At 40.2% G+C, this 25,178-nt stretch overlaps 2 protein-coding genes across 5 annotated transcripts in view; one reads left to right on the top strand and one right to left on the bottom strand.

Moving 5' to 3' along the window:
* The window catches only part of COPS2 (COP9 signalosome subunit 2), a 30,746-nt gene extending 14,342 nt beyond the window's left edge, over window positions 1–16,404 (bottom strand). For 2 of the 3 annotated variants that reach the window (XM_067555792.1, XM_067555793.1), the window contains exons 1-2: window positions 16,137–16,404; window positions 305–418 (exon numbers count right to left, since the gene is read on the bottom strand). In XM_067555792.1, coding sequence (XP_067411893.1) covers window positions 305–418; window positions 16,137–16,190 — 168 coding nt within the window. In that variant the 5' untranslated portion in view covers window positions 16,191–16,404. Of the gene's footprint in view, window positions 1–304; window positions 419–16,136 lie in introns of those variants that run through there. The other variant, XM_067555794.1, reaches the window with a different exon arrangement.
* A 7,492-nt stretch (window positions 16,405–23,896) lies between these two features.
* Window positions 23,897–25,178, top strand: part of GALK2 (galactokinase 2) — a 61,526-nt gene continuing 60,244 nt past the window's right edge. For both annotated transcript variants that reach the window (XM_067555778.1, XM_067555777.1), the window contains exon 1: window positions 23,897–24,007. In XM_067555778.1, the coding sequence (XP_067411879.1) occupies window positions 23,955–24,007 (53 nt within the window). In that variant the 5' untranslated portion in view covers window positions 23,897–23,954. The remainder of the gene's footprint in view (window positions 24,008–25,178) is intronic.

The following is a 25,178-nucleotide window of genomic DNA, read 5'->3' as shown; positions in this document are numbered from 1 at the left end:
TTGTGCCACAAAACAATGAACAATATAGTTTATCTGTATGATATTACAAATCTGTAAAACAATTGGGGAGTTAAAAAGTCTGATAAAAACTTATTGCCATCTGCACTAATAAGTTACTCTACTACAAAAAGTCTCTCTCAAAATTTCTGGAAATAACCTCATGTGGTAATCAGTGGGGATTAATAATGCATCTTCGATGTCAAATAATTTGAATCTAAATTAATATTTTCATAGTAGGTCAAATGTAATTGTGGGTTATAGCATTCACACAAACAAATAAAAGGGAGAACATAAAACTAAAAACCTTCTGAAAACTGCTCAATGCTGCTTTGGGATCATCTTCCTTTAATGCTTTGGAATTGTAGTACTGATTTTCCAGATCCACATTTGGCTCAGAGTTACTATCTTCAGAGTATTCCTACAGTGTATGAAGAAAGGAAAAACAAAATTTGTGAGAGGAGACGGTTCAGAACAGTTAACATTATCACTAAAAACCGATATAATATGATAGTTAATCAATACACTTTCACCAAACTTAGATATCTCATTCACTGAAACAAAAATAATTTAAGTTTATATGAAATATGTCATCTCACTAGAACATCACTAGAATTCAGCCACTTCTAGGGTTAAGGGAATCAAACTATTAGCACATTGATTTGCAGCAGGGTGGTGAGGGTAGAGGAAGGAGGAGGAAGTTTCTCGACAAGAATACCAACGCAAACTACAATTCTTCTAAAAAAAATGCTATAGGATTCTTATTGTCCATCCAGAAGACACTGCAAGAATTTCTGTTCAAGTAGAGAGTAGAATGTTTCAGCAACGGAAGACAGAAGAGGTTCATGAAAAGGAAACATTCCTGTCCTTCCTACACCATGAAAATTCATATCAAGACATGGAGGAAAACAATCACAATGATGACACAAGCGGTTTCTTTTGCTGAGAAGCATGAAATAATTGGAAGTGTGCAAGAGTTGCTGAAAAGAGAAAGTGAAGGAATCTGAACACAATAATTTAATCTAAGGAATCACCCATAATGTGCACTGGCAGCAGTCAAGAGACAGAATTTTCTTTCTCCAATAATAAAGTTTCTTATTTCTTACATACTATTCAACTTTATGGTGACAATATGCTAATCAGTTTTACCTTCAGCTTCTTATGCACTAGCACAGTTACAAAGAATGTTTAAATTTAAACAAAAAACTCATTAAAAACATTATGCAAACATTTAATTTTATTTTAAATTCAGAATCCAACATCTCCGAACACATCAAATGCTGAGGATAAACTCCTTGAAACTCTCTGTTTAAACCCTAATGACAAAGTCACCAGTAAATTGCAGTGATATGAACAATACTTTTATCCATTTTTTTCATAGATTTGCAAAAATGTTGGACTCCTCTTCCCTCACTGCCACAACCTTATTTTCTTCTCCCATGTTCATTCTTTTGTTCACTAACATCATACCAGTTTTAATAAAGTCCTTCAAAAGAAAGTGGAGGGAAAGAAGGAAAATGCCAGGCAAACGGCAGAAGTTTACATCTATACTCAGGTCTTTCTTTCCTAGAAACTCAAACTTTTTCAATGTATGCCTTTTTTAAAAAAATTGAGACTTCAGAAAAATTAGAATTAAGCTTTTAAATAGGGAATAAACATTAAAAGCAATCACAGGTAAGTTACTAAAACTCAGTCAGCCCAAATGTTAATGAAGATGGGATTTGGGAGATTGTTTCAACCTTCAGCTGACACTGAAGCAAAATACTTTCCTTGCTTGTGGAGACATAGTCTGTGCGTGTATAAATACATATACATATATAAAATATACTAACATTTACATAAAAGTTAGGATATGCTAAAGTCTTTGGAATTGTGGGATTTGGAGAATATGCTTTACAAGTACCCACAGAGATGTAGGCTCTGCATACAATATCGTATGTTACAACATAAATAGGAAATAAGAACTATCTTGTTGACCTCATTAGGTACAACATTAGTCCCTTTCAACTTGACTACAAGAGACTTAATTTTCCCACTATGTTTCATTAGTTATACAGCAAGTGGGAGAGTAAGCAAGGTGGTGTTTTAAGTGTTGTATGATGTAGAACTGCTTTCAGAAAGGTGGGACAGCACAGTGGTTAAAACATCAGAAGCCACCAAAACCCTATCTACAGCAGCATTCCCACTGACAGAGTGTAACAATTGTGGAAAAATTTTGAAAAAAATGCCTACTTTATAAAGACAAATTAAGACGACCCTCAGTAAAAGGGGATTAGGACTAAATTAATGCACTTCAGGAGGCAACAGTCTATGGACTAGGAGCTAGATATTTTTAAACTCTAACCCCAGCTCTGCCACTGACTCTGTGTTCTCTCTAGCTCAGTTTCCCCTTTGTAAAATGGAACCAACACTTCACTATCCCATGGAACTACTTTCACGCCTAATGTTTATATGAAGCCCTGCATAAATCCTAAATCTTATTATATTCCAATTAATTTCTAATGAAATTAAATTTTTGTCCTAATGGAGTCATTGAAATGGATCACAGGAAAGTGTCCTGTTACCACAGTGATGTTTGTTTTTAGTTCTCACTCAGTGAATTTTGTTTTCTGATTACTACTAGTTTAACAGCACTGGAAAATGAACTCTACTTCTAGATCAAATGTAAGGTGTTGATGTTGACCCATAAAGTGAATGGTTGGATTTTCCTGCCTGAGGAACTCTCTCTCTCCTTTTATCATACAGCCACAGTGGAGGCACTGGACCTGAATCACTCTCAATTTAAAGAGAGAAGAATCTGTGAGAGGCCTTCTGCTCCAGAACAAGCTCCACCTGCCCCAGTTTGTATTAGTTCTGGTCTGCTGACCTTCACGCCATGTTGCAAGGTGCATCTATCTGAATGGGCTACTGCTGAGAGGTACACGGGGCAAGGGAAGAGGAGTTTTTAAAGGGTGTTAAGTTCTGTTTACAGTAAACTGCTGTTGAATTTTATTTTTGTTTTTGTAACTAATGTAAAGGATGCCTGAACTCTGGACAGTCAATCCCTTTTGTTACTGTTAAAAATCCAAATAAACATATCCATAGAACAAGTACAGTATGAGTAGCAAATGGCAGGCTAGGATTTGGGGGCATGTTGGTCTTTGGTATCTACTGTGAAAGTGAATTTTGTGATGTGCTCAGATCAACCAACTTAATCCAAGATGCTCCATTCACTACATGTAGATCAGCACAATTTCTAGTCCTTATGGACCTGTGTGATTTTAACAAGCAACCCAGAACAGAAAGGCTTAGTGTCCTCTTACCTATTCCTGAGACATCCAGATTCATGATTCACAATTCATATAGAAGTATTATGGCACATTTTAAAAATTCTATTAATAAGGAGTGGTAAGATCAAGTAATCAAAAGTATGCTACATATACTGGACAAACTCCTTTACTAACATTAGTACATATTTTCTATTCTATTCTATATAGATTTTATATAGCACTCAGCACCATAGTATCTGAGCAACTTCCAATAGTGCATTAAACAACCTGAGAACACATCTGTCATGTGTTGTTTGTTCTCTCATCCTCTCCCCAGAAGAAGAGTCTTGTTTCAGTAGGGTTTTTAAATTATTATTTTTAATATAAATACATCTGTTGCTGTGTCTCAACCTTTTAAGTAGCAAGTACCCCCTAACTTCTGAAAATTTTAATAAGTACACCAACACTTAATTTTCCACTCTGAGAAATACAATCTTTTTCCCCTTTACCACTGGACGACTGTATTTCACATAAAGCAGGAGAGTTCTGCAATGCTGTGTGGCTGCCCCAGCCACACAAAACCCTCTGCTGTTTCTCGCCTCCTTCCACACAGGAGCAAAGGTCAACACCAGCCAATCACTATGGCCTGATGGCAAGATCACAAGATATTCTCCTCACACAGGCAGGAACTTGTGAAGTCTGAGCAGGCACTAGCAGCCCAGAGTGGATAGTAGGGCTCCCCATGGTCATCCCTAGGGGGGTGTGGGTCTGGGGCAAATCACAGTGTGTGGCCCCTCAACATTTTTATACTGGTAAAATCTGGGGCTGTCATAGATGTCAATTTCACAGCACAACTAGAGCAGTGAAACTGACAAGTAATCATGTGGGTAGAGCCCAGCTCCAGGACTGGGCAAGCCACTGGGCTCTTTGCCTGGCTTTCTGGGCACCGGGCTTTGAGCCGGGGAGGGGAGCTGCCACCCGGGCAAGTTGCAGGTGGCTGCCATTTGGCTGCCAGCCCATGAGGTGACTGCCACCTACTCCAAGCTGGGGTGGAGGAGGCTTCTGTGCAGGCTGGGACCTGGGAATGTAGGCAGGTGGCAGGCAGCTGCTGCCCATCTTAAAGCCAGGGTGCGGGAGGCTGTCTCTTGGCTCAGAGCCGAGGCACAGGTGGCAGCCACCCAGCTGTGAGCCCAGCTCGCAGGGCGCAGGAGGCTGCTGCTGGGCTCACACCTGGAAACTGGGACTGGGCGGAATGCGGGCGGCTGCCACCCGGCTTCCCAAAAAGCCAGTGGTTGCCACCCAAGCCAGTGGCTGCTGCCCGGCGTCCCAAGAAGCTGGTGGCTGCCACCTGGCGTTCCCGCTAGGAGGTGGGACCGGGCAGGAAGCCAGTGGCTGCTGTCCATCTCCCCTAGAAGCTGGCAGCTGCCACCCGTCCCCCTTCTCTGTTTTTTTTGCTGCGTACCTCCTGCCTGTGTCTCACGTACCCACAAGGGTATGCGTACCACAGATTGAGAAACTATGTGCTAGAGAATGCATGGTCAAAGAAATGTGCCTTACATGTGGAGCAAAAAGTAGTAAGGCTTGTGATGGTCCTTAGTTCTTGGGAGAGTTAATTCCATAGTTGCCCCCAGAAAAAGGTCGGTCTTCCATATAGACAAGCTTTACTCTTGTCTAAGTTCAATTTGGGGGAGAGAGGGAGATGAGAAGGAATTTTTCTCTCATCTAAACCATTTTTTTTGCATTAAAATACTGATGCAGTTTTATGCCTAGAGGTGAATTTGAAATATTGCAGTGTGAACTAACCTAGCTATATCCTGTGCAAGACACCTCTGCACAGTATGTTTTCCATGTCTTGTTGTCATCTATGGCTAGAAGTCAGATTCATTAAGAAACCATAATGTCCATCATACCCAGGTCCAGTAAACAATGAGTTTATGCAGTCACATAAATGTATTTTTTTTAAATTTCCATAACCATGCTAGATAATCTAAGATTTCATTTTAAAATAAAGTCTTTAGCCCTCATGACTGTGAAGAAAACCTTAAAAATGCGACCCAAATGTAGACTGATGCCATACTATCTGCCTGAGTTTGTGGACAGTTGGAATCAAAAGCTCAGACATGCAAATAACTAATCGTAATTTAAATGCCAACATTAACAATTTCAATGCTGATCAATTAAGCATAATCATCTTAATTTATTTGTTCATTTTGGATGTACTGGCAAGTGTTGGGGTGTGGTGCATATGAAACATCCAGCTGTTCTCAAAAGTTGGTGGGGAATGAGAAATTCAAATCCACTGCCAAATTAAAAATAGTGATCAAATTAATTCCCTTCCCAATACCAAAAGATATTTACTTTTGGACACCAAAATCCCTCCCACATCTCCAACCCCCACCCTGCCCTAACAACTTATAAAATTCAGTTACTTAAAAATACAAAATGAAACTGTCCCAATTTTTAAGTTTGCTATATGAAATAAAAAATATCTAAACAAACAGCACAACACTATACTGATTAGACTGGACAGAGGTTGGGGAATATCAGTCCTACATAATTCTGGAGTTTTTGTTGCATAATTTAGGCCTGATGTTCTGCACAGGACAAAACCTTGACTACAGCTTTAAAATCTTAAAAAGGTTCTTATGTGTCTTCTTTCACCCAACTGACTGATGGAATATTCCTGGCCTTGAGGAATAACCTATTGTCCTAAGAAAAATACAAATTCCCCAGTGATTGCTTAACAGAATTAATCTTAACTCTTTCAGTATAATAAACAAAATCCAAACAGAGGGGAAGGAGTGATCTGAGCACACATGCTGATGCTTAGAGCCCTGCAAATCTGCGGATATTCACTTTATATCCATAGATAACCGCATCCGCAGATATCCTCAGACCATTTTTGCAGCTTGTAGATGGATGCGGATCCAAATTTTGTATCCGTGCAGCACTCTACTGATGTTCTCAGGCCTACCCACCCACTTCCCCTTGTTGGGGGGAAGTATGGGGGATAGAAGGAAACCTTTTTGAATATTGTCTAGCAATCAGAAAAACGTATGCAACTTTAAACAACGGAAATTTTTTAAAAAAAGTTTCAAGACATTATTTAAAGGCTGCTCTATCAGAAATTTTAATTCTCTGAAGTTAAATCAATTAAAAACAAACAATTTTAGTTGACTATGTCCCTCTGAAAGAAAGTATAGTATTAACCTAATTCATCGTGATGAAAATAAAAGCTCTATTTGGGGTTTAGACACACTGGGATGTAGTTCTTTCAAATAGTAATTTAATTTATAAAATAAATGCTATCAAAGAGTCATTTTAAGGAAAAGATCTTATTAAACTTAGTGATTTAATTTTCAGAAAATTCATTTCAGCTAGTAAATTTGAAAAAGTTAATCTTCAGCTTCTAAAATTAAGTGACAGCAAATCTGTGATGTTTTGGAAGAATGAAGCAACATTTATCGGATAAAAAATTACATTTATGCAACAATAATTTATATTTTATAAAAATCATAGTTTTACTTATGAATTTTTACAGAACTTCCATTTGTTTCCTCATCTAATGCCATTGCTGAAGTCACAGCCTGTAAAATCTGTAATTTAATCTGATTTTATTTGGACATATACATAAAAATGTATTTGGTACACAAGCTAATAATTCTGCACTTTGCCTTTATCATATATTGTTTTGTTTAATGTATATAAAATAAACTCCCACTTGGTAAAGATTTTTTTAAACAGAAAAGAAAAAGCAGATGTAGAGAGCCTAGCTTTTATCTAAAACTTGCCAAGTATGCTCATTGCCCTATGGGAGGCAGAGCTGTTTCTGTGTAAATTCTTCCACCAGGAAAAGCATATCATAGGCAGCACTGGCAATGGTACCTATAGATAAGTGTGCCCAGTGTTTGCCACAAGACCGTTTTCAGTTGCTTGTAACTTTACCAAACTCCTTCTGTTTGGGCTGAAGTTTTTCCATGCCACGGTGGGGTGTGTGTGTGTGAAATCACAAGTTCACAGTCATTAAAAGCCTGGAGTTCAGTAGCTAACCCCATCTGCAATGAATGTGCTCCATTTCCATGCAGCTTGTACGTGCTGACCAGACTGTACACGTGCCAGCCCCACAGAGTGACTGAACATGCTCCATCCCAAGGTCAGCCAATAATTATTTAATGACAGTAGATGTTGAGATTAGAAAAGCTAAAGCTTTACAACTAGCCTTGGAAAAATTAGATTTCAATAATGTCAATTTTACCACACACACACAAAAAAAAATATTTTCATAAATAATAATCTAAGTTTACATAAAGGCAAAGCAAGAAAAATGCGGTTTCAGAGTCTAGAGTTTGATTAATGATATTTATACTTTGTATATTCTGATGTGATGTTGACAATTTGTGTTGAACAGTTATAAAGCTTTAACTTTTTGAATCTCAATGTCAACTCTGATTAAATAATTATTGTCCAACTCCCCCATAATTTCTTGCCACTGTGAAAATTAAATCAATAAAAACAGAAAAAAATGCTTAACTCATAATTTTGTGCAACTGAAAATTTAAATCAATAAAAATAAAAAATGCTTAACAACCAGTCATCAAAATTATAAAAAATCCTGAATTCTGCCAAACCTGTAACTGTTAAAACAAAAATCATCAACATAATGTCAAAATATACAAAATAAATATCCTTAAATCAAACCTTAATAAATTATCAAGCAGCATTTTTCTTACTTTGTCTAGCTATACATTTTTTTTATTAAATATTTTTCATCAGTTTGCATGTGCACAGTGAAATCAACATTTATTGATAAAAAGAGAATCCTTCCAAGACTACAATATTTATGCAACTTACTGGCAAAATATGAGAGTCAACTCCCTGTAGCCCGTCCCCACAGGGAATGATTGCCTATTACTGCCACCAGTTACTTTGTCAGCTCAAGTGGCAGAGATCTATGGTACAGCTATAAAGGTTTTAACCCTGCTGATGACCCATATGAAGGTCAATATGATTCCAAATGATTACATTTGTTTTGCTTTTTAACTTAGGAAGTTGCACACAAAAGCACAACATTAAAGAAAGTTAAATTTGCAAAGTCTAGCACTCACAAATAAAGAAATATCATTAATTAAAACTGTGCATGCAACCTTAATCCTGATCCCTTAAGTGTGTGCATTTGGATAGTCTTTAATTACATGATCACATACTACTTTATCCACAGGATCCCTGGTTCATTCAGTGCATAGGATGGACAGTGTTCAAGAAATAAATCAAGGTTTTCATATTGAAAGTGGTAGGCAACTGTAGGAAGAAAAAAGGAAGGTCTCCTGTTTAGGTTGAATGTCATCCTGAAGAAATGGATTCTATCCCACTCTGCACTACAGAGTTAGTGTATGATGCTGGGCAAGCCACTTAGAACAACTTTTCATAGATGGCCTTTAATTGTGTGTTCCTCACTTTCTGAGTGCCCAACTTGAGGCATCTGGGGCCTGATTTGTACAAACGCTGCACAATCACAACTGCAAGTGAAGTTGATGGGAGCTCTACTCTGAACATATGAAGTGCTATAAAATGCTAAACATATTGGAAAAAAAATCAGACCCTAAAGCTGATTGGTAGATGAACTCCACCTGATGGGCACTCAGATTGGCCACCCAAAAGTCAGACACTTGACAATTTCTCTCTGTCTTAGTTTTCAATCTGTAAAATAGGGATAATACCATCTTACCTCACCAGGATATTGTGAAGATACATTTTTTAAAGTTCACAAAGCACTAAGATATTATGGTAATGAGTGTCATAAAAAAGCCCATGTGGAAATTACTAATTCTGCATTCAGAGCAGGGTGTGCAGTAAATAAGGCATTGGGACGCACAATGAATAAGGATAAGATAAAATAAAATATTGAGCGATACCCACTGAGTAAGGACTGTCCATCCTGTGCTCTGAATGACGCAGCTTTCTGTGGAAATAATAGTATGTGATCATGTAATTAAAACCTAGCATAATGCATATGCACAAGGGGGCCAAATTAAGGTCACACGAGCTATCTAAATTCTGGCATTTCCTAACTTACGAGTGCACGATTTTACAACCATTACATTCTTTAATGTAGCTTTTTTTACGCAACGCATACGTTTAAAATCATGGCAATAATAAGGCTAAAGACCAGGAAGAGGTAACTTTTAAAATTGTCTTCTATAAAGAGGACTTGGCAAATCTACTCAACTACTTGCCAGCGCAGAGTAGAAAACTTTCCCTGGCTACTGGGGCATTCTCATCAGTTTCAGTGTAATTTAAGCATTTATTTTCAAACAAAATATATGTTATGTTTACAAAAACAGTGCAGCACAGCATTCACACCTTTGAAATTGCCTTTCTGAATCTATATAAAGACAGCCCGGGGGGAGGTGGAAAGAGGAGCAACTGTTTATCTCCAAATCTTGGCCATAGTGCACAGCCTGTGGAAAAGAAATCCCTAAGGCCAGGAGTAACTTCCCTTATACCTGGATCAAACCCATACGGACTTGTGGCTTCCCTAGTTGGATGCAAAGAGCGGGCAGATTCAATGGCCCTTCCACGAAAATCCAGATGCATACCAGCACACAAGGAGCCACCACTGGACTTTGCTCTGAGGCATACAAGGCTGTATGTTGCCTGAATAGGCCCCTGGACTCTTTGCAGATCTGTATTACTCCAGTGTTTGGATTCACATTGAACCACATTAGGCACTCCTGAACTAATGAAAACCAAACTGTGACACACTTGCAAAAATGCTGCAAGAAAAAGAAGAAACTTCATTTCTTAATGTACCTACCTTTATATCATTTATGTATCTTTATAGTGCAAAACACAACATTTTCTTTAGCACTGCCCTATAAGTCTGGGTAATCTTAGGTTGAACAGGAAGAGGCAATGGGCTAAATAGACGGTAGGTGTATTATCTGATTGCTATATCTACACCAATTGCAAATAATCCCAGGAGAATTTCTTCCTTTATCACCTTGCTACCAATCCTCTCCTTCACCTGGGAAGCAAAATAGCACACAACATAATTCAGATCTAGAGCTTATTTTAAAAAGATTGATATGAAAACATTTACAGATTAACAGCGCTGACTCACCCAGTACAAGCACTTCTATCCCAATAGTCAGTCAGAGTCAAGACTGGAGCAAAATTAAATAGAATATAACTCTAACGAACATTAGCTAACCCTTAGTGATCTTAAAATCCAAATATTCCAACATTGTTATAAAGCTGAATCACGTCATATGGTGAAATTAGTCATGGTCATAACAGCCTATAGCAGTGCAAACAATGTAGTACAACAGAATTAAGAGGGACACTGACAATTTAATAAATATATATAGACACACATTTCAGTATTTATTAAATAGAAATTAAATACTTCAGTAACTAGGTTTACAATAACTGAAAAATGAGAAAAATCAGTCTGTCTATTTTATGCATTTACAGCATCTTGTTTCACTGCACAAAACACTAAAATTTGTTTTGGTTTTATAATCACAATTAGCAGGGAGATAGTAGCATTGGTTATACCCGAAGCTACATTAAAACATTACATTTCAAGATAGTTTTATTTGAAAAAAATCCACATAAATTTGTTCTTAAATCTACACATGATTTTATTGCAAGGCTTAGTACATCCTCACATTTAATATTATAATTTTGCCTCCCCTTTCTTTCTGGAAGAGTTACTTCTTTCCTTTAAACATTTTGTCCCAAAACTCAAAAGTTTTCATATTTCCATTGGGTTTAATGAAACTAAAGTTTCATTTCAAGACACACAGTTTAAACACGTAGACCATCCGATCTTTTGGCTAGAAAGACTGCCTTACTAGACCAGTGGTGAAAGGGTTCATCAGAGAACAAATTGAGAACATGCAACAGATTTCTGATGAAAGTACTAGAGAAAAAAGTTCCCTCTGAAAATGAACTTTTCTGCAAAATCCAGAAAAGTCTTGCATATGTTAAGATGTACACAGTAAATAACTGCATTAGACATTTAGTTAGAGGTATTTGGCACAATCAGATGCAAGTACAATGATATTTTATGATATGGTGTGAATGAGAATTTAATTCAGTATGCTGCTCCTCAAACAAACATCTGAATCCAAGACCAATATCTTAAGGCCCAGAAAATAATAAATAAAAAGAACAAAAGATTTTTAATCCACCAGGTTCCTATACATGATTACTCATGAAGTCCTAGATATTTGAACACCTATATTCTAGACAGCAGAAGGCACCTTTATTATGACTGTGTCCTGCTTTGAAGCATACTAACAAATTAATCATTTTTAAACACACACACACACACACACACACACACACACACACAGAGAGAGAGATCGCTTTCATAAAGGCACTTGAAATCTGTTACCAACCTCCTGGACTTCATGGTTGGATTTCAGGCAGATCATACCAATTGGATACATATGTGTCTATTCTGGAACAAGCTGCTGTTGTGAAACTGAGTGTCAAGAAACAGTGTTCTAAGTCTTGTTGGATACCTGGAATACTCCAGGAAAAAGACAAAGGAATATGGAGTAATGAAATCTGTTTCCAGATGAACTCTCTCTTTTCTTTAGTATTTTTGTCTCTATAACATTCAAATAAAAATATGTAATATATAAAATAAACCTTTAATGCATTATAGTCTAGTTGCCCAGCAAACAGATTTGACTATCCTACCTCCCTACCAATTTTTAAAAGTGAATTTAGGGTTCCAGATAATATCATCTGCCTACAACGTTCACTATTTATTACAAAACCAAAAAAGCTCCCACAGATATGTTACAAGTACTGCCAATACAAGCGTCCTACATGCACAATGACATCTCCATGGAAAGATCACTCCTGGACAAGGATAAAATTCAGTCTCCATGTCTATTCTAAACATAACCTTTCTCCAGAGGCTGCCAACAAGGAGGGCAGCTGTGATTCTTTTTCCTGCTGACATGGGCAACTGTTTACTAGGTACTGGACTGAGACTACTGATTAATTTCAAACAAGGAACCACCAAACAGCATCAAGGTAGACTTTGAGAGAACTTAAGATTTAATGCTTTCCATAGTAACAAGTAACCATTGTATTCCATATTATGACTCAGTAAATAAGACTATCAAAGATGGAACTGCATGTTACCAATAAATTCCTAATCTAGGCTTATCCATCCATAAATAGAACTAAAATTCTTTGCAGATATAAAGACTTCCAAACAAATGTAACTACAACTATTTATGAATGTCATAGGACATTTACATACAGAAAGTTTGACCATTAAGACAATGAACAGCTAAGCAACAACAGCAAACTATGATTTTATGATATTACAAAATGATAACCCCTTAGCTGTTTATCACAATAATCATCATAATGATATCACCAGCTTGATATAAATCTCAAGATGGGAAACTTGAAAGAAGAAGAGACTTTGGAATGTACAAGTCCAGTTCTAGAAAAGTGCACACCATTTGGATACATAAGAGAGAAGAAGTGATTCCTCAACTCTATATACCTGGCAGGTCAAAATACTGTTTTACTTTTTACAAAGTCTGTTAAAACTGCTGACATCTCAAACAAGCTAGACTCACTTCACCCTACTTCTCTGGCCTAATATTCACTGATTTCTCAACTCACTCAGGCCAGGTCTATACTATAAACTTACATCAGTATAAGTATGTTGTTCAGGGGTGTGAAATATCTACACCTCTGAGTGATGCAGTTATACCGACCTAATCCCTGGTGTAGACAGCACTATGCCGATGGGAGGGCTTCCTCTCATCGACGCAGGTACTACCTCTCACGGAGGTGGATTAACTATGCTGATGGAAGAAGCTCTTCCATTGGCATAGTAACATGAAGCATTTTAAGAGCAGACCTACCCTCAGAATGACTATTGCAGTCTCTCTGCCTTCCAAAATACTCTCCAAAGTTCAGAATGGCTCTTTTACTTCTAGTACCTCATTAATCTGAATCTCTTGTCCTACTTCCACTCTTCCCAGACCTCCTTCTACACCAGTCTTTAATTTGAGCTTGGGAACCATGGGCCTGATCCTCCTCTTACACCAGTTTAATTTCAACAGTTTCTTCAGTTTTACACCAACATGGTGGGAGAATCATGTCCCATGTTTAGAAAAAGTACATTTAGAAAAGTGTAACATAGTTTTGCTGTATAGCACTATATCTACTGTATGGATGTAGGGTAGAACAAATTTTAAAACGTTCTTGCATTCCATGACCCTATCCATGCTGGTCAGACTAAGCATACAAGCATACCAGAAATTACTTTAACTAGAATAATGTTTATACTTGATTTAAACACTGTTCTTCCACCTTTAAGCCAAAATTGCATCTAAAAGCCTTTCCACTCCTTATACAGTAATTCTAAGTGTCCTGTGATGCGTTGTATTCTAAAAAAGAGAAATGCGTGCACGCACCACTACCCCCCATATAATTAATTAAAACAATATCTAGTTTCAGTGTGTGTTAAGTAAGCTTGGCAGAGTTCAATTTTTTAAAATAATTTTGATAGATAATATCAATGTTCATTTTTAAGCTTTTTAAAGTTTTTTATTGACAAATGCTCATACAATTATGAGGAAAATTATAGGGACATTTATTTAAGGAGAGTAGATATTGAGATTCAAAAAGCTAAAGTTTTATAAACTGTTAAAACACTGACAACATCATGTCAAAATACACAAGGTAAATATCCTTAAATCAACAAATCATATCTGTTTTTACTATTCATTCGTCATTTGTAACAAGCTTAATTCAGAAGTTTAAAACACTGGATTTTGACTCTAGTAAGGTCTCAGGCAAAATAAGAAAAATGCTTCTTATCTGTAAATTTCAATTATTATTAATGGAAATATTTTCTGTCAGTGTGTGCGTATGGCGACATCAACATTTAACAATAAAAATCTAATTCTTCCAAGGCTTGTTTTAAAGGTAAGGTCTGATACGGGGCGTTTAGTGATATGATGTTGAAAATGTCCTTTTGAAATTAAATTTTGTGAATATTTGTAGTCAGCTATGGGAAAGAGAATTCAGATAAGTTTTTCCTGTGACTAAGACAATATTTCATATAGAAGCAAGAAACAGCAGTTATTTCTCCCAGGATATGGATGACCAATAAAGCATAAAATTCAGATTTCGCATAAGAAGGTAAATTTAACTGCAGCCAGTGGAGCTGTACTGACTTATATCAGGCGTACATTTGGGACTCTGCACTTTAATACAACTTTCCAAATTTTTGTTTTAAACTCTCAACAGCACAAGCTGTATATCATTCAACACACATACAGAATGATTGGGTATTTATTTATTTTACGGACAAAATATTTAAAATTGAAATCTGTTTTGACACACTTGATTATGAAAAATGGCTGGCAACTGATGAAGAAACAAATAGACCCACAGTACCTTTATGAATATTCTGATAAGAATTATTTCCATTTTATAATTCATACAATTAAACTTAAATTTCATTTAAAAACATGTTTCTAAAATAATTTGTGCTCATATTTAGAAGGTAAGTGAAGGCTAGTTGTACCTGAAAAACTAAAGATAAAGTCTACATTGCTAGAAAGACAAGGTGTATAGGCCAAGAACTCTATCTCAATTAAAAATACATGCATAAGACTAAACTGGAGAACGTTTTCTAGGTTTTAGATGTCAGCTATGCACATATGGCAGCTCATAAGGAAAACTGATGAGAAGCAATATTGAACAAAAGCTATATTTTAAGAACTTGCTCTAAATACTAAGGAATACTACAAGACTTGCTATATAGAAATTCTTCTTTAAAATTGAGATTTCAGGGGTTTATTTATAAAATTAAGCAGTATATGAAATGCAGTTCTAGTTTACAGTAGAAATACACATCCCAAAAAATCTTTGGAAGGTGGAATACTCAATTCTATTAAAAAAAAAAAAGCTCACTGTTTTCTTCTCTAAATTCTGGGTAGAATACTAAAGCACAGAAAACATTGAATTAAGATTGATTAAACATGGAACACACATTTTTCAACCAAACATTATTTCTCAATGCAGCTGAGTCTTCCCTCTAAGAAATTTTACTCCTCACAAGAGACGTTTGCTTTTAACAATTTCAAAAAGATATCTGTGAAGCCAAATAGCCCTACTAAATGCAGATTCCTCCCAGATAAATCAGTTCCTCTTTTTAAATAACAAGATTTTTATTGTACCAGCTGAAAACATAAGGACAAAACACAACCAAAACACAGCTAACAAAGCCTTGCAAATTACAAAAACAAATCTCAATTCTACCTGGACAGCAAAAAAGTTAAAAATAAATACCTTATTGATATGTTGCACCTGAAGTGAGTTATGTGGCTGGCAGATCTGTCTCCCAGCTTCTCCTGCTACCCCCACCCCGCTCAGTCTTAGTCTGATAGTAGAACACGATCATTACAAACCACTTCCCAGCCCAGAAGTAATGTATTCTTTTACTTCGTTTGATCCACTTTGCTGGGCTAAAGTAAGGGAATTACAACCCCCTAGTCCCTACCTGAAATGAGCAGGGGCCCAGACTTGTTGGGCCTGAAGGGGCAATTCTGGGGCCTAACTAAGTTCCTGCGGCTCAAGTGGCCTATTTCTTAGGGAGGAGGGGGCATAAACATTGGGGAGGCCTGGTCCAAAATCAACGCCACCCTCCCCCAAACCATTTTCGGCCTCCCTTAGGGTCCCTAGAGGGAATAGAGAGCCAAACTCGTCCTGTCAGTGCACCCTGAGAAGGCAGTCTCTGAGGGGGGCTGAGGCAGAGACACACACACAGAGGCGGGACCCCCGCGCCACTGGACCCCATCGCCCTTCAGCTCCCGCTCGCGTCCCCCCAGAGCTCACCAGGTCATAGTCCTCTTCATCATCGCACATGAAATCATCCTCCATGTCAGACATCTTGGCCGGAGGACGGGCGGGGGGGAGGGGAAGGAAGGGGGCGGGAGGAAAGACCGGAGCCAGCCCCCTTCTCCCACAAGCCTCCGCGGCTTCTGGCCAATGTGACTCCGCTCAGCTAGGAACCGAAATTTCGTCCTCCCCCGCTAGCCCCGCCCGTGGAGACACGGGAATGCGTTGCCACGTGGTGCAACAGACATAAGCGGCCACCAAGCTCAAAACCAGCGGCGAAGCGGCCAAACAAGCCCAAATTGACACCTGAACAAACATGGCCGATTTTGCATTTCCGGTTCAGGTTTAACGACGATTCCCTGAGCAAAGATGGCCGACTTTTCACTTCCGGTTCCGGTTGTAGCCGGTCTGGAATGGAGCCGGCCGTAGAAGAAGCGACAAGCGGAATAGACGCAGGGCGGTAACAAGCCCAGCCGAGACTAACATTTGGCCAAAAACTGCAACCGGCCCTTAGCAACCAGGGCGGCGAGTTGGGCGTGGCTCTTGTGGGCACAGGGTTGTGCCCACTCCTCGGAAATCCTTAGGGCCGGGACAGGGTTGCGTGCTTCCCACCTAGAAATCAGCAGGGCTGTAGGGGCAGCAGTATCTCTCCCCCCGCCCCCGCCCGCCGCACACTGTAAGAAAAGGGCCCTTAGGTTGCTTCCCTCCACCCCCAATAGCTCAGTAGGACCCAGGCAGGACACTGCAATCTGGAGAACCCTTAAGAAGAGGGTTGCCCTCCGTGTTCATAAGGGGAGCCCTTAAAGACAGTACTACTCTCCCTTGCGAGTCACTGGGGCCAGTCTTAGGGCGCACTATTTCTCCCGAGACATGAATGGGACCTTATAACAGCACTGAGCCAAATGTACATGAATGTAGGACCACGAGATGCAGAGAAACCTATTCGGGGGTCCAATGTCATGTCATTGATTTCACTGGAGTTGCTCCTAATTTACACTGGAGTGAGAACAGAATGTGAAGTTCCCAGACTCTAAACTACCCACTGCACTGATGAGGCAAATCAACTACCTTAGGCTGGGGATTCAAACTAGTGCTCAGTTCAAACTCTGAAAATAATAATGATTCAAAATGCCTTATGCATATTAACTGATTAATCAATAGAAAGACTAATTCATGTGCTTTTATTTTTACATCTTTTAGAACCCTTCCTAGGCCCTGAATTCTTTACAGTTAATGCAGGGCTCGACAAATCCCGAGTGCCAGGTTGCCATGGAGCCTAGAAATTTAAGTCTGGTGCCTAGTATTTCTCTGGGGGGAGCAGCTGCCGTGCTCTGGCCAGGGCGCCACTGTGCCCATGTGGCAGGGCTGGGAGAGGCTAGCACTGCAGCTGCTGTGCTCCAGCCAGGGTGCCCCACTGCTGGGCCCAGTTGTGGGAGAGGGGTAGAGGAAAGGGGCTGGGCTGAGCTGGGAGGGGAGAGCAGTTGCTGCGCTCCAGCCAGAGCGCCCCACTGCTGAGCCCACGTTGACTGGCTCCTTAATTTTTGGGCTGGCTCCTAGCTCCAAAATAAATTTGTCGAGCCCTGACTTAATCTAACCAAAGTATATTTCAATAATTTAAAAAAATCATAAGTCTTAAAATTTCCAAAGGTCAAGAAAACTGGGTCCTTCAAAAATGAACGCATTCACCATGCTGGTTTGTTTGTGGGATTTATATACCATCAAAGCACTCTGGGTATAAGCTCAAAAAAGCCCAAAATATATTAGCCATTCAAGCTAAAATATATTTCCTTTATACAATGCCTTCCATCCTAAAGGATCCTTTCCAAAGCACTTCACAGGCAGTATATGTATAACCCTACTAATAGGCAGCTTCATCTTGAATGGAGGGCACAAGAATGCCAATGCTAATAACAGATTTAAAAGTAAAGGGAAAATTCATGGCATTGGTATATAAATGAGGTTTCTTTCAAATAAATCTAATTATGGTTTTGGTCTGTCTTTTGAGTTTTTCACTCTTAGAGGAGAGTGACCTCTTTATTCCCTGCTTTTGAAAATTCAGCTAGAATTGCACACAAAAACGTGCATTATCCCCCACTTTCACCTGGATAGCTCCTGGATAATCTCCTCTTTTCTTTCTTCCACTGTCACCCTCTCTAGGCTGCAACTGCCCCCTCCCCCATAACACTTTCTTCTACCAACACAAGGAAGCAGATATCCTACTGATGCCTTTTCTGCCCCCTCCACACTATATCCTAAAAGCTAACTTATCCTCCTTTATTGTTATTTGTTATAAAGCAAAAGATGTTTTAAAGCAAAAGTGTGATGGATCCAGACTGCATCCTCCAACTCCCAACAGGAAGGGTGGTTTGAAAGCAGCAACTGCTTACATAGCTACCAAGCAATTAAATAGCTTTGCCAAGTAGTCTATTTCCTCTTCACGTGAATCATGAAGAGGAGGGAAAAGACCTCAAAATGTATTTGACAAGTTGTAGTACAAAGTCAAACAAAGCACAAAATCACACATTTGTATCACAGTGTATGATCTTTTGCATGATTATTGCTAAAATACAGGATAATATATTGATTTAATATGAGGTGAAGAACATTAGGAAGCAAACAAAGGCTGTCCTTTAAAATAAAAGACAAGTGCCACGTTAATACATAATGGTGAGAAAAGGGGAAATTGCTTGATTTGCATGCACTGTGTATTAATTATAATAACCCCATTCCCTTTCATATATGCTCTTCTTTATATAATTTACACCTCTTGGCCAACAGATCTGTGGTCATATTTCCATATGTTCTCCGTCAAGGGCCAATTGTTCTAGAATTTTTTCTCCCTTAGTTTATACAAAAGGACTTGTGGCATTAATTGGTTTTTAAGACTAGTTTATTTTCTCTTAATTATGTTATTTCAGTTTGTATGTGGTCTTTGGTTTTGTGTTGCTTGTGGGGTGTTTTAAGAGTCTGTTACTGCTTTGGAATTTAATCTGGGATGTTGCCTGCTTATTCTGATTTATGGTTTAGCTCATTTTTGATAATGTGCCCATGCCTTCAGGCATGGATGCCTAGAAATTAAAGGTTAATAGTATTATAATGTGCTGACTGGTGTGTATATATTACTGACCTCTATTTGACAGACTCAGAACTGCACAATGATATTCATAGGTCCTGATACTTCTAATTAAACTTTAGCTAGAGCTCTGAGTCCATTTGGAGAAGGTGGTTCTGAATTCTCTGCTTCTGAAACCATGTGATTCCCAAATGGCCATGGCTTTGGTACATATGATCTGCCAGGTACTTCCTGTTCTTTCACAGTGGGGTTAACCCTTCCAGGTAGGATTGTCTTTAGTTTTATGATTTGTGCAATATTAAGTGACAACGTTTCTGTTACTTCATAGATAAAAACTCTCTGATTTGGATTTAGCAACCTGCATACAAGGACACAAATCACTCTCATGAAAACAAATAGTTAGGGTTTTGTCTGTTGGACTACAGCCACTTATTGAGGTTCTAAAGGTTTCTAACAGCTCTTCAGGTCACCACCTTTTCATTGTATGTGTCCTTCCTGACTCGTAAGATCCAAGCTGCAGCTGAGGCAAAGAGTACTTTTTTCCCATTTGCAAATGGTATAAAGAGTGAGATCTTTTAGTTTGGGTGTTGATCTTGCTACAATTATCCACATCTTTTGTCTGTTGAGACTAGATTACTGTAATGCACTCTGCTTGAGGCTACAGCTTAAATCATTTAAGTCTGTGCAGAATGTGACTACCCACTTATTAAGATTATAATGAGTGCTCATAAAACCAGTGCTCTGTAAGCTGCACTGTCTCCTTCTAGGTTGAATTCATTGTATTTATCTTGATCTTTAAAGCTTTAAATGGTTGGAACCAGGCTACTTGAGAGTGTGGTTCTTCCTATGCAATATTGCAACAACTTATATCAGTGCAACATCGACCGTGACAAAAAACTGACTCACATTGATCCAACCCCAGAGAATTGCAACCTCTTCGTGAATGCACTGCGCAATACCTCCAAGAGGTATATACCTCAAGGATGTAGAATTGAGCACGTACCAGGGTTTACTCCCATGCTATCAGCCAAACAAAGAAAATACCAATAAATATTCCAAAAAGATCCTTTCTTGGAAGACACTATCGTAGCAGGGACAGCCCTAACTAACAAGCTTCAAGAAGAAAGGCGACAGAAATGGAAAGAATTGATCGAAGGAATAGACATGACCCACACTAGTAAGAAAGCATGGCTGACCATTCGCAAGTTCAATAATGATCGCAAGAAAGTAAAGCAACATCACAACATCACTGCCAGTCAGGTGGTACACCAGTTTCTGCTCAATGGAAAAGTTCAGAACAAGCAGCCTAAAATATTAATTAGACAGCAAACTGATCTGAAAGAAAATCATTTCAGTGTGCCATACACAATAGATGCACTCAGTGCCAAAATAAGTCACACTTGAAGAACGGCAAAGCCATTGGACTTGATGACATATGCATGGAGCAGATTAACCCTTTTGATCCTGCAGCCAAGTTATGCATATACACCTTTTTAACAATTGCTCAGCAACCCTAGAATACCTAAATTATGGTGACAAGCCCATGTAATCGCTCTATTAAAGCCAGGGAAGGACGCGTCTGGCCAAAGAACTTCAAGCCAATATCACTTCTATGCCACTTTTATAAATTTTATGAACACCTCATTCTTATTCACCTCTCACATCGTATCAAAGAGCATCTAATTCTTGAACAAGGCGGATTTAGACCCGGAAAGTCCTGCACTGGCCAACCATTAAATATCACCCAGCATATAGAAGATGGATTCAAGAGAGGGATGATAAGCAATAGGCTTAAACTGCAGCAAAGGTGGTTTAGATTGGACAGTAGGAAAAACTTCCTGTCAGGGTAGTTAAGCACTTGAATAAATTACCTGGGGAGGTTGTGGAATCTCCGCACTGGAGATTTTTAACAGCAGGTTAGACAAACACCTATCAGGGATGGTCTAGATAATACTCAGTCCTGCCTTGAGTGCAGGGGATTGGACTAGAAGACTTTGAAGTCCCTTCCAATCCTATACTTCTATGATTCTATTATAACAGGTGCTGTGTTCATAGACGTATCAGCAGCATATGATACAGTCAACCACTAAAACTTGCTTGACAAAGTCTATGATATGATGGAAGACTACCACCTAGAGCAGCTCATCTGATCTCTTCTGGAGAACAGACATTTTTATGTAGAACTGTGCTAGAAACGGAGCTGCTGGAAACGACAACAAGATGGCCTCTCACAGAGCTGAGTGTTAGCAGCAATCCTCTTCAATATATATATATCAATGACCAGACATTACAGAGCAATGTGAGGAGCTTTCTATATGCTGATCTTGTCATCGGCGATCCCTCAGAGTTGAGGATGATCTCTTTCACAGGTTTTATTTTACATGGGTCCTTTGGTGACTGAGGAGTCCAATCCTTGAGTCACAGACTTGTTGGCAGATGTTTTAGGTGGTGTTGGAAGGTAGGGTTGGACCACAATTGCTGCATGACAGTTGTCTGTCTTTTCTTTCTGGCATTTTTCTGCGATCAGGGCCAGGTGATTTTCCTCAAAAGTTGTTGTTCCTTCTCTGACAAGTCTTTGAGAGTTAGTCATGTCTTCGGCTACTGTCTCCCAGTGTGTGGTGTCGATGCTACATTTCTTGATGTTGGTCTTGAGGGTGACTTTGAAGCGTTTTTTTTTTTTTTTTTGGGCCTCCCCGTTTACTTTCTCCTTTGGTGAGTTGGGTGTACAGCAATTGTTTAGATCAACACGACGATGATCTATGCATCACATCACAGGAGAAAGATTTTGCCATTGTTGAGAATAGACTGATATGTGAACTGAGCAACTTCTCAACTTATTATAAGAACAAGCTTTGTGCCAACCCGACTAAGCCACAGTTGACGGCCTTTTACTTACCTCATTGAGAAGCCAAGCAGAAACTAAGCGTCACCTGGGATGGAATCCCACCGGCTAATCACCTGAACCAGGTCTACTTGGGGGTGACATTGGAACGGACACTTTCCTTCAAAGCACATGTAGAGAAAATGAAATGGGAAGCTAGTGCCCATACCAACATCTTCCGAAAGTTGGTCACCTCAAAGTAGGGAGCCAATCCAGCTACTTTGCGAAACACTACTATCAACTTGTGCTACTCCATAGCAGAGCATGCATATCCAGAGTGGGAACGATCCATCCATGCTAAGAAATTAGACCCTGTTCTAAATGACAGTTGTTGTGGAATAACGGGATGTCTCAAGCCAACACCAAAGGATAGCCTGTACTTACTGGCTGGCATTGCACCACTTGATATCAGGAGGAAGGTAGCAAGCCCAAAGGAAAGAACATGGCAGATGAAAGATCCAAGGCATCCATTATATGGTCACACAGGAGTAATCAAACACCTTAAATTGTGAAGAGTTTTGGCAAGACATGACTGAGGTTATGAAATGAAAGACCATCTGCAGTTGGATGCATTGAAATAGATCTGGAATCCCCGCTCTTTCCGAAGGGGTTGATACAAACTGGTCAAAGTGGTGATGGCTGAGCCACCTGCACCTGCAGACTAAGTCTAATCTGATCCAAAGGGGCTACTCTAATGACACAAGCAAATGTGAGTGTGGTGAGGTGCGGATCATGGAGCACCTGCTTGTTTACCATCTCTTTGGGGAGATCTGTGTGAACGAGGACCTCGTTGCAGCAATGGAAAGAGAATGCACAGTTCTGTAAAAATATGTAAAAACATCTTTAAAAAAATATCTAAAAAGCCCAGGTTTGTGAACCTTCTCATTCCTTCTGCAGTTAGAGAAGGAGTAGAATGCGGATTTGAGAGGTTTATCATTTGATAGGTTTAGGTTATGAATGACTGATATGAGGAGATGATTGTTGTTACTCACCGGAAGGGTCAGTCCACACTGTAGAATTTGAATGACACTGTACGATACTATCTATGTTAGGGCACTTCTAGTCTTGTAGGATAGAATAACAAATAATAATATCCATCAGCTTGCTGGGAGATGAGGCTGAACAAATCAGTTCCTCCAAATAACTGGTCATTATTCTCATTGATAATAGGGAGCCAGAGATAAGTGTGGGAGGGAATCAAGCACACCCCAGAAAACACAACCCCAGCAAAAAACCTTTTTGCTTCCCCTGTTAATGTTTATTTTGTGTTTTCACTGTGTGTGTTTGTCGTGGAGGAGAGATCTGGGACGGACCTTCTTTGTGGCCCTTGTTCAGAGGAGACATTGAGTCATGCTGCCCTTTTCTCCAATAACAATTGTATGTTTTTAAAGGCACATAAACAGAGCTGTAAGACCTCGCTCACCGGGAGAGATCAGAGACCCTCTTCTGTGGGAATTGATTTGCTTTGTGTTCCACTGAGATCTAACATCATTGGTACAGACATAAAAAGATAATCTCCTTCGCTCCTGTCGTCACATGCACCTCAAACAAGGCCCGCCGTGGGCAGCAGGAGCCAGGTGGCTGGGGGGCCGCAAAGCCTGACACAGCTGGCGCCGGAGCTGGTGTCATGCCCAGCCGCTTGTCCTGGCCCCTGCGGTACGGCGAGGAGTCGGACGGAGCTAAGCAGTGGCTTGCCCGGCAGCTTGACACAAGCCCTACCCCAGAGCAGCCGGACCTGGGCGGGGAGGAGCCCGGAACTGGAAGGAAGGCAGCGGCAGACGTCTCCTTGTCCCGTGACAACAGCGTACGGTCCCGGCCGCAGGCAACCCGCCGCTGCCTCGCTGCCCCCGCGTGGCCTAGGATGGCCTCGGACGCCCCCGCCACCCTGCCAGTGCAGCTGGCGGAGCAGCCCAGGTGGGTGGGTGTGCGGCCAGGAGCCGGGCCCGTCTGGGAGCAGGGGAAGGGGCGGTCGCATCTAGCGGCCCTGGGGCCAGCCGCTGCTGGTGCTGGAGACAGGCTGGAAAAGCAGCTGCGGCTCCCTCGGGCTTTGCCGGGCAGCGGCGGGTGCCGAGGGCGCAGTAGCTGCCCCCAGTGCAGGCTGGGGTTGGTCTCTCCTCTGAAGGGCGCCAGCTCCACGGCCATGGCCCCTGAAATCCTTCATTTATCCCCAGAAGGGTGGTCGGCCTGTAGGCATAAGCAGGAGCTACCCCTCACTGGCCCCACCCAACCCTGATCGCCCCAAGCAGCCCTTCCCCTTCGCTGAGCGGAAAGTCACTCTTAGTTCCCCAACCTGCTGACAGTCACATGGAAAGGGAAACTGGGGGCAATCCCATCATCTCCCTGGCGGACTCTGGCAGTGTAACCGCCAGGCCAGATCTCTCTTACCCCTTCCAGATGTGAGAGTAGGGTGGGAGGAAACTCACAACCCCTTCACGTTTCCCTATCCTTCTTGCCCTAGGGTAGTAGGAGTGGAGGGGGAGGCAACTGCAGTTTTGGACCTTTCCCTCCTTCCCCCTTCCAAGCCCCAAACCCTGCACCCTAAAGCCAACCCAAAAGGCAGTGCAAACTTACCCCACATCACCTTTCCAGTATTCCTTGCAGGGGAACACCTCTCTCCATGCTAGTGTCTAAAGGCCTGCTCTGATGGAAGTGTTATTGGGAAAGCTAAATCTTCTTGTGCAGCAGAAGAATGCATGGGCAAATCCAGTAAACTTCTGTATTTGTGTTAGCATTCAGAGAAGAGATGTGCTCTAAATTGTTCTTTCTTCAATCAGATTACTCGGTATTTCACTTGATTTTAATTCACATATAAAGCCCATCATTTTAGAATTTTCCTGTGCAAAGCTGAAGCAAATGGGAGTTGTGTTGCTCAGCCAAAAAATCTGAAAAATCAGATCTGATTTAGATACCTATAGGTAAGCACCTGTTTCAACATCTTGGCCAAAGTTTACAAATAGATGAAACATTCATTATTCTTGCTTACAAAACACATCTTAGGGTATGTCTACTCTTAAAATGCTACAGTCGCACAGGTGCATGCTGTAATGCTTCTGAGTAGACATTACCTATGCCGATGGGAGGGATT

This window comes from Emydura macquarii, unplaced genomic scaffold (genome assembly GCF_026122565.2).
Source record: "Emydura macquarii macquarii isolate MOO-44397 ecotype Brisbane River unplaced genomic scaffold, CSIRO-AGI_Emac_v2 contig_1644, whole genome shotgun sequence".
Taxonomy (NCBI): Eukaryota; Metazoa; Chordata; order Testudines; family Chelidae; genus Emydura; species Emydura macquarii.
This window is presented reverse-complemented; position numbering and strand designations above follow the sequence as displayed.